This window comes from Buceros rhinoceros, unplaced genomic scaffold (genome assembly GCF_000710305.1).
Source record: "Buceros rhinoceros silvestris isolate BGI_N320 unplaced genomic scaffold, ASM71030v1 scaffold41042, whole genome shotgun sequence".
NCBI classification, from domain to species: domain Eukaryota; kingdom Metazoa; phylum Chordata; class Aves; order Bucerotiformes; family Bucerotidae; genus Buceros; species Buceros rhinoceros.
The window spans coordinates 1,768-11,990 of NW_010397871.1; the positions used below are offsets into that span (position 1 = coordinate 1,768).

Genomic DNA, 10,223 nt, shown 5'->3' on the forward strand with positions numbered 1-10,223 from the left:
GTGGTGTTGTCTTGCTGTCACCTCTTGCACTCATCTCTACCCCCTCCTTTCTGGCTCCAGCATTGTATCAGTACCATCCCTCTCTTCCAGTGAGGCTCTGCTTGGAAAGTGTGTAACCTTGGGTGTGCATTGCTCCAGGCTCAGGCCTTGCTGATGTCTGGCCTTGCCTCACCTCCTCCTATATAGAACAGCAGCACCCACAGGGTCTGGGTGAGATTTGCAGGGCTGCATGTTTCAGCCAGAGTTTCTTGGTGAAGATCTTCAGGATGTTCAGTTCCTGCTCAACAAAGAGTTTGTTACCTGGAGCCTAAGATGCCAGACCCTCTGTCCTAAGGCCCATGCTTTGACCTCACTGTGGTGCTCCCGGGATGTCTGTGGCATGTTGCAATCTTATTTTACAGGGCTGGGCGAGTGGAGCATATGCGCACGAACCAGAGGCTGCAGAGCCTGCTGCAGACCCAGAGGGAGCTGATAGGAAAGGAGCTGTGGCTATACAGTGAGTGGGTTGTTTTGGGGGGTGAAGCGGGGTGTGTGGTAGCTCCATTGCGATAGCCCACAGGCTTGGGAACCCTACTGCTAGAGCAGTGCTAGAATTTTGTCTCCTGCCTCGTGCTGATGCATGAAAGCCCTGAGAGTGGACAGGGGGTGCCTCCTGCACTCCTAAATGGGAATCCTGTTGTGAAAAAGCCTTGTAGAGAGCAAAGTTGTGGAGGACCCAGAACAGAAGTCTCAAAAAGGGAATCTGCAGGATTGGGAGGGAGGTGTTCAGTGGCCAGAAAGAGAGGGAAGGCTTGAGCTTTGGGAAGGGAGAAGACAGTGTGTGTGGTTGCGAGCAGTGGAAACCTCTTACCTGTAGAGTCTGTCCTTGAGCATAGTTGTCCCTGGAAAATTCTCCCTTTTCCCATTGTCACCAAGTCCAGTTTGGGGTGTTAAATGACTATCAAGACAGATCTTCCATACCAGCGTAATGTTCTTCTGAGCAATATAATGGAGTCTCTGTGGGAGTTCGGGGTCTTAAGTCTTTCTGCCCATCCTGTGCTCCAAAACAGACTCCACAGCCAACCATCTTGCCCCAGAGCTTCCTTTTTGCTCTCCCTCCCATTTCTTGTGAGTCAGGCAGGCACCTAAAGAGTAGAAACAAGCAGGCAAAATGGCTTTTGCCCTGTGGTGGTTCTTGAGCTCTGTGTTTGGCTGATGTTTCTCTGCTCAGGGGCCTGCCCCAAAGTTCTTTTTCCTTGGCAAATGCATTTTCACCCTAGTGCTTGTGCTGTCCTGTGATACGGGTTCTTGTGCTCTTGTGTATCATGAAAGGTTGAGGCAAGACTGTGGATATTCCTCTGACTGGGCTCATAGGCTGCACTTGAGTCTGGCTGGGACAGAGGTTCCTACCCTAACTCACGGTCTTTTCTCTATGTGCTTCTGCCCAGTTGGGATCAACACCTTTGACTACCTGGGCAGCATCCTGAGCTACGTGGTCATTGCCATTCCCATTTTTTCTGGGGTCTGCAGTGACCTGAGTCCAACAGAGCTCAGCGCCCTCATCAGCAAGGTGAGCTGAGGATGATCTCCCATACCCCATTGTAGAGGGTGAACTGAGGACGGAGGTTGTGTGTAGGGCTGGTGGCACTGGGGCTGGATAACCTGCAGCAATTGACCTTTAGGTTAGTGGGTGCCCGTGGTGGCATGGAAATAGGAGCTTGGAGCCAGCTGTGTAGGATTAACCTGGGGATGAGAGCTGTCAAGGACACATCTACTTAAATAGAAACACCTAAGTGTTTCCTAGCTCAGACCTCTGTGTCTAAAAAAACCAGGAGGTCAGAAGGTCTCTGGCTTTCAGTGTTTTGGGTGAGGATTGGGTCTGTGGAGTGCTGAGGGTGCAGGTTATGCCCTGGTCTGCTCCCCATGGTGATCCTGGCCACTTGCGAGGCTGAGCTGGCTTGCATTCATCTTCCTGACCTGACTTGTTCCCAGATACTTAAAACGGGCTTGTGGTATAGAGTTCAGAGCTAAAAATAGGTAAGTGGCCTCTGCAGGCTGAAACACTCTACTCTGAGCTATGTGTGATGCTGTGCAGTTTAGACAGGAGTGTGCAGGGTCCTGGGTTGGCCGGCAGGCATCTGCAGACACCACCCTTGGGTGGCTGGAGATGTGTCCACCTGATAAAAACTGCTGTACTGAGCAAGGAAGCTCTGCTCCATACAAATAGGGTCACCTTCTCCTTCATTCCCCCCATCCTGGAGGACTTCTCCACCCCTCCTTTGTTTTACTGGGTCTGCTTACATGGTCAAATGTCTGGACTCCTTGGCTGCCTGCTTATAACCGTGGAGAAAAGGGCAGTGTCTTAGCTCAGTGCTAACCCTTGCTCTGGCGTGTGATTTCTTTCCAGAATGCCTTTGTTTCCATCTACCTCATTGGCTGCTTCAGCCAACTCATAGATCTCTCCAGCACTGTGACTGATGTAGCCGGCTACACGCACAGGTGAGAATCTCTGCAAGAAGGGGAAGTGCAGGACAAGACTATGCCCAGGTCTGTGCTAAATAAATAAGAAACTGTTGCTTATGAGCAAGCACAGACAAGTTTGGATATTGTGCGGAGGCTGCCAGAGTTGCCCCTGGTGTTCATGCAACCTCTCATTTGTCTAGGATTGGTGAACTGCAAGAGACCTTGCTGAGCCTGGGCAGAAAAAAGAATGGGAACTACTCAGAAGCCAAAGCCAGTTTGGATTTGGATGGGTGAGTCTCCTCTCAGCAACTGGCTGGCTTGCAGCTTATGTGCCAGAGTGTGCAGCTGTCACAGGATGGAGGTAGCCCTTGGCGTCGCTGCGTGTTGCATGCAGTTGTTTGGAGCAGGCAGTGCTCACTGTAATTTGTCATTCCTGGGGACTGTGGCACATGGCTGCTGTCACAGAGGCACAGGAGGTCTACGGAGCCTGATCTTTGCCAGTCTCAGATGATCGCTTAACGCCACATCTCTCCTCCTTTGTCTTGGTGGTGTCCCAGCAGCCATTCTGGGGAAGACCCAGTGCCAAAGGACACAGCTTTCCTTCTGGAACGAGTGACGCTTTCGGTGCCATCCTCTAGCAAGCCGCTCATCAAGGACTTGAGTCTCAGGATCTCACAAGGAAACAGTGTGATGATTGTGGGGAACACTGGCACAGGGAAGACATCTCTTCTGAGGGTCCTTGGGGGACTCTGGGAGAGCACACAGGGTAAGAACTGCTTCTCGCCTTCTCTTTCTCAACCAGGGCTGCCCTGGGTTTGGAAAGTGGCAGTGTGGAGTTGTGAGGCAGTGCCACCTTGTGATGCTGAATGTGTCATTGATGAATTGGAGCCATCCATCTTTATCACGTACTCTGCTCTGGCTCTCATTGCTTTGCACTGTGTTGCTAATATACCTTTTCTGGGATTTGTTGGCTGCTTCATGGGGCAGGACTTTACAGGGGCAGGTGGGGAGTTGCTGGCTGGTGCTGGAGGCTTGACGTGAATGTGTCTCTCTGCAGGGAACATCAAGATGCTGACCTGCTTTGGCCCCCGGGGAGTGGTGTTCCTGCCTCAACGGCCCTTCTTCACTGATGGAAGCCTGCGCGAGCAGGTGAGCCCAGGGGATGCCTCGATTCTGCTCCCAGCTGTGGCTGTGCCCTGCAAACCTGTGTGCTGCAGAAAGGCCTGTAAGAGGGAGGATGCCTGTGACTGGTCCTTCCCTCATGCCTGAGTTCGTGCCATTGTGTCTCTGATGGACTGTCTCCCGCTCCCTCTGACATGGCTTCTTTTGCTCTGTTAAACAGGTGATCTATCCACTGAAGGAGATCTATCCAGTTACAGGTATATGGGAATTCATTAGAGCAATTAGCCAACCCTGTGGTGTCAGGTCCCTGTTCTGTACCCAGCACAGCTTCTCCCCAACCCCGCTCCTTGAGGAGCGCTCATCCACTTCACTTTTGTTGCTCTCTGCCTTTCCCTGGAAGATGTATCTTAGCATAGGTTAAGGTCAGCTCTGTGTTCCTGCCCTTTTGAGAGGGAACGTGGTTCTCAGTATAAGAATATATTCTCTTGATGCAGTGAGGACAAGCTGGCTGTGCTCTGCATGTTGTGCTAGACGTGGTATATGTTGAGGCACCTTGCTCTTTGTATGCATCTGATATGTCTGGTACAACCTGTCTTTGGGCAAGCCATGCTTGTCTTCAACTCATTTTCCATCCACCTCCATCTTTCACTGTTCCTCTTCTTTAAATGATGTGCCAGGACCTTGCATGCTGTCAAAGTCAGACTACATGGATCCTTTCTCTCCCTTGCTCTCTTCCCAAGCCAGACCATATGTGGTCTGCTGAAGCCTGCAGATGTCCAGGTTTAAGTTTCTGAATGAAGCAGAGCTATGTGCTGTTTTCAAACACTTGGAAGTCACAGTCTTGTAGACAGTAACTGCAACCATCAGCTACTGTTGTGGCTCTTCAGCAGCTTCCATGGCAGATGCACATCCTTAGCTTCCATAGCTGCTGACTACTGTCTCAAGTGCATGCTCTGCCCCACAGCTGGTTCACCCTGAGATTTTTCCCATCCCACATACGATCTTTTTGCTGCCTATTACCCAGTCCCTGCTTCCATGACTCCATCACCTGCAGCATATGGTGGGCAGTCAGCCATAAGAGAGCAGCTGGTGGGCAGAGCCTTGGCAATTGAAGCCTGGATCCTCATGTTCTGGATGTGTCCATCTGTGACCATGGATGGAGCCAAATCTCAGGTGTAACTGTGGAGTCCAACTACCTCCTGGCATGCTGCTCTCAGTCATGGTTAACATTTTTAAGGAAGGTCAGTCTTTGGAAGCTCTGCGTGCCAGAGCTCGGGACCTGATACAGTTAAGTGGTGGAGTCAGCTCCAATGGACCGCAGGACATCCTCCAGTCCTTCCCTCGTGCCCCACCAACTTTTCTTCGTAGCTGTGGCCTCAACACGCATTGCCACTTTTTATGCTTTACTGCTTTCTCCCCTAGGGTCTGCAGATGATGAGAGAATTGTGCGATTCCTGGAACTGGCCGGACTGGTGAGTAATTGCTGCCTTCTTTCCTGGTGCCGCCAGCAAGGGAAGAAGGCATGAGGTTTTGTGGCAGCACAGTATCACCGTGTGCTGGGCACATATGGGAACATTGTCTGCAGGTGGGACAGAACTTCCCATGGAACAGGCAGAGGAGGAGGGATATGGAACAACTTCAGCTCAAGCTGGAAAAGAGAGAGTAGCAGGAAGGGGGTGGGCATGCTCAGGGCTGTGGGCTGACAAGATTGGGAGCTGTGTTCACAAATCTACTGTGCTTTCTGCAGACTGATTTGCTGGTGAGGGCTGGAGGACTGGATAAGCAGGTGGACTGGAACTGGTAAGGGAGCTCACCGTCTGCCTGAGTTTGGGTGATCCCTCTGGATGTGAAAGTCTTCTAAGAGATGCATATTGCTGCTGGACTTACGAAGATAGATGTACTGTGGAAGATGGGCAGCATTCGGGGGCGAAGCCTTCATGCCCCAAGCATTAATGCTGACAGTCACCAGCCAGGCTGCTCTGCAGGCAGCTGACTGTGCACAGGGATGCAGTGCAAGTCCCAGTGTGGAGGGGCACAAGGGGGACACACAGGGACAGTTGCTTGCAGGGAACTCTGATATTAGCAACCATTATCTCTTTAGAAACAAGCTCTGTTTGTTGGGGGATGTTTTAATCTTGACCCTGTTGCAGGTATGACATCCTGTCCCCAGGGGAGATGCAAAGGCTCTCGTTTGCACGGCTCTTCTATCTCCAGCCAAAGTATGCAGGTGAGTGACTGTGAAAGATGAGGGGAATGCGAAAAAGGCAGGGCTTTTGGTGTAAAGAGAAGCTGGTACAGAGACAGTTCATTAAATCCATTCTTTGCTAGGAACATGCTTTGTCTTATTTTAGCAGCATAGCACACAGAGGATTCAGGGGTGAAAACGCTTCTTTATCTATGTGGAGGATGGTAAATCAAGAGGCTGTATATAAGACATTCTCTTCTTAGGGAACTAGTGATTCATGTTCTTGGCCCAGGTTTGATGACACGTGTGAAAGCCCCCTCTCAGCATGCTCACCAGTTGCCACATAAAGAAGCATACATGCTAGGGAACGTGGTGTCAGCTGCTGTATCTGTAGCTTGTGAACCTCTGTAGGGATGCAGAAGCAATGTGGGAAATTTAGCTGTAACATAGCAAAAGAAGATAAGGAACGGTGGGAGAAATGGTCCTGAGAGATCAGAGAAGCAGCTCTCATTAGCAGATCGGGCAATTCCTTTGCACACCAAGATTGATGGTGTCTTCTGGGAGGTCTGTTGGAGGACTTGTCACAAGGGCCAGGGTGGGTGTAGGTGAACAGAGCTGGTGTCGATAGCAAGTAGCAATGTCTAAGTACCTCTCTTCCCCTTAAGGCAGTGGCACAGCTTGGGTGCTCTCTGGGCAGAAGGAACCTGTGAATTGCAAACTAAAAGCTGGAGAGATTATGTAAAACAAATTGAATTTATCCAGATCTGTAGAATTTAACCTTAACTGGCAGGAAGGTGCCTCAGCCTGTCCTGGATGCTCCAGGTGGGGTGTGGCGCTCTGGCACGTGGCCTGCTTTGGGAAGGTCAAGTCTTGGGTTTCATAATGGTGGGAATGAGGCAGTGGCTGGCAGCTGTTTAGGGAGAGAAATGAGGTGAACAGCACTGCTTGGGTGGATTGAAGGGCTTGTGGGGAAGGTCAGCTTTCCCAGGTGAGTGACACCAGCTGTGCCAGTGGAAAATCAGAGTCCTTAGGCTTCTCCTCACTTGCCTTCTGCAGATGTTCTTGGTGAACTCCCATTACTGTGAGAAATGTTCTGGGCAGTTTCTGCTCTTTTGACTAGGAGATGACTGGTTGGGAGAGGATTTGTGGGGTTTATAACTTTTCTCTCAGTGCTAGATGAAGCCACCAGTGCCCTGACAGAAGAGGTGGAGCATGAACTGTACCGTGTGTGCCTTCAGCTGGGCATGACGCTGATCAGTGTGGGACACAGGGCCAGCCTGGAAAAGGTGAGATGGGGAGACGGTGCTCCATGCCCCCCTGGTTGGTGGCAAGACAGGGGAAGTAGGGAGGGTCCCTGGTGAGCAGAGGTGAGTGACTGAGGCTGGAGAGCCTCACTATGGGAGGACATCCCTTGGTTTTTGTGTTATTGAATTGCAGTTCCACAGCTGGATTTTGAAACTTCATGGGGAGGGAAGATGGGAGCTCATTCGATGTGAGAAGATGAAGCGTCTCCCAGCTGGGGAAGGATGCTGAAAAACACGCCCTTGTCTGGCCAGTTGCAGAACTTGCACATGTACTCAATAGCAGACATGGAGCTGCTGAGCCAGCAGCTATCAACAAGGGTCCGATGTAAGACCAGTTCTGGATTTTGCTGATAAACATGGAGCCAAGTCTGAACTCACAGTGTGGAAGAAAACATATCTATGCCATCCTTCTCTCAGCCCTCTTCTCCTGCCTCTGTGCCTCTCATGGGTGAAAGGGCTGAGCTCTTAGGCTGCTCAAAGAAAAGACGCCTGCCTCACAGAGCTTGTAAGAAGCGGTGTTCAGAGGAGCTTCCATTTGTCCAGGATGCAGTAGTGTGAGGCTAAGATGCAGCCTCCTGTTCTGCTCTCTGTGCCTCGCTGGGACCTCTGTCTCTTTGATACATAACTCTGCAGAACAGACTTCTATACCTGTGCTCCCCAGCAGGAGCCAAGGGGTGCACTGTAAGGGGAGGAGAATGCTGGCACAGAGAAGGGGCATGTCTCTGCTGTCCTTATGACACAGAGTTACGGGTCAAAGGAACGTATTTGTCTTAAAATCTGGGGCCTGTTTTCCAACGTTTATGGAGAAGAGTGAGTACTTGTAACCAGACTGAGGTATCTTTTCTTCTGGGGTTTGTTTTGGAGGAGTTGCTTGTATATTGGCAATGGTCCTGGACTAGACTATTGCTGAAGATCACAACAGGGGTAGGAATAATATACCTATCCAGGCCTGGGTATCCTGCCCTCCTGCTACCTCCACAGCTATTGCAAGGCACAAGGAACCCCAGGGAGGGCTTCTGGTCCTCTGCTTTTAGAGGAGGAAATGGAGCTCACCTCACCTTACTGTTGTGCCTCTGCTGAATCATGCTCTGTCCCCTGCTTCCCATTGGTGTTGAGAGACAGAGAGTTTGAGGGTCCATGTGGTGTGGAGAGGTCACTCTGAGACTGCAGTGGAGGTATGGTCTCAGCACTTACTGGCCACCAGTTGCATAGTGTCATTTCTGGACATGGCCCTGGTTCTGCAGTGGAGGAGCAGAGTGTGGCTGCTGGCAGAGTCAAGATAGGAGCTCTTCTGCCCCCCCACCCGATGCTTGTATCCCTCTATGATCTGCTGCATGTCTTCATGGTCTTCCAGGGTGGTTAGGTTCCCAAGCTCACTGGCCTCATCCTCTGCAATTTTTCTTAGCGCCCAATGCATAATCTCTCTGATCATGTCTTGGGCAGCCAGTGTGGGACCTGTGCTGGAGACGAGCAGAGTTAAGACTGAGGGAAAGTGGTTGGCCAGGAGTGGGTGTTAGACCAGCCTGTGTGTGTTACCTGGATGTACTCTGGAGCTGTATACTTAGTGATCTTCTTTGAGATCAGCTTGCATAGCTCAGCAGTGAGAGTGTCCTGCATGTAGCCACTTCAGTAAAACAAATGTGTAGGCTACTGGCAGAAGGACCACCAGGTTGCTGAGCACCATGCACAGCATGTGCCTCAGAGCCTGCCCGGACCTACAGTCAGGACAGGTCTTTCTCTACTGGTAGCCTCAGGGGGATGCTCTGTATCCTGAGCTGTAAGTGCTCTCGGTCATGGTGCTACTGCTACCACCTTATGCAAAGCCCAGATGGTCTCGTGTAGGTTGTAATGGCCGTGCCAAGATACTTACTAACACGCTGCACAATGTTGGCACAGTGTTCTACCAGGAGTTGGTGTGGTACTTCCCACTGCAATGCAGTAGCTCTGGGAAGAGGGATTTCAGGGGAAGGGAAGCAAGCATTTTACCTTATCCCATGATCTCATGTGGGTAGCTGATGACAGTAGATTCCACCACTGCCATGTGGTGATTCTGGAAGAGAACAGGGCTGAGGTTTGGCTCAGTACTTTTGGCAGGCTGGCTGCCATCTGGGAGCAGCCCTGACTTGGCTTGGCTGCTGCAGCCCACAGTAATGCAGAGAAATAAGGAAGGGCATCAGATGGCCTCTGCCCTTTTTCCTTCTTGCTTCAGCAGGTCTGTCTATAAACACACATCTTCTGCTCTGCCCTTGTCTGCTGTAGACTTGCACCTTCTAGACTCTGTTCTGTGCCTCCAGGTTGCTCTGCCAGGTCCCACAATCTCTACTGGCCCATGGATGCTCCTCAACACGCCCAGCTGCCGCTTAGGGATTCACCCACTTACAGCATCACCCTTATCCACTTTGTCCCTCCCTTGCTGCAGAGACAGAATGGGAGGAGGGAGGGTGGGAAGCTGTTCCCGTAGGCAGGCCATGGGTCCAACACTGTTCCCTGCTGCCAGAGCAGCATCATCTTTCTGTCTGGGTAATTCAAAGAGGCTTCCCTGAGCAGCACCAGTGCACCTTTACAGTCCTCTTGGATGGCTTTACCCCACACCCACACCTCTTACCGCAACATCCTCCACCTTCACAGTATGCAGCTGGTGTCTGCTGATGGTAATGATGACATCCAGCTGTTCTGTCAGCTGGTAATACCCCTCACTGGTACAGTAAATGCCATCCCCAGTGATGGGGACTCTTGCTTCCCCAGCTGCTCCGTCTCAGCAGTTACTGTAATCTTCCTTGTTAGTCTTCTGCCTCTGTTGGAATCTGCTTTATTATCAGTGACCTGGCTGATGCCCAGCCTGTGTCACCACCATAAGCTGGCAGCATTTTGCTCCAGTGCAAGTGTCTCTGGTCCTGCTGCTTCTCTGCTTTGCTTCAAATCAAGACAGGGATGCTCTTGGGCTTACTCAGTGCCTCTGGGTGAGTGACAGAAGCTAACAGAGTTTGCAGGAGTTGCACTGAGGTGTGTCTGTGCTTGAGAGGACTAGGACCAGAAGAAAAACCCACTGTGATAAGGGGGGAAGGTTGGTGAGAGACACCTATTCTCTGGAGGTATCAGGCATGGAGAGATGAAGGGCCTCAGCATTGTGGAGGGTCTGTCCCTATCCCACCAGAGATAGGGAAAGGGAG

At 51.3% G+C, this 10,223-nt stretch overlaps 1 protein-coding gene across 1 annotated transcript; it reads left to right on the top strand.

Moving 5' to 3' along the window:
* Positions 1–334: 334 nt before the first annotated feature.
* ABCD4 (ATP-binding cassette, sub-family D (ALD), member 4) lies at positions 335–7,282 on the top strand (the record flags this gene model as incomplete). Its single annotated transcript, XM_010130897.1, has 12 exons — positions 335–496; positions 1,428–1,549; positions 2,387–2,478; positions 2,643–2,732; positions 3,000–3,208; positions 3,500–3,591; positions 3,785–3,821; positions 4,987–5,036; positions 5,312–5,364; positions 5,715–5,791; positions 6,920–7,035; positions 7,187–7,282. Coding segments are annotated over 12 exons (1,196 nt in total), but the record flags the coding sequence as incomplete, so codon positions are not given.
* Between the last annotated feature and the right edge of the window lie 2,941 nt (positions 7,283–10,223).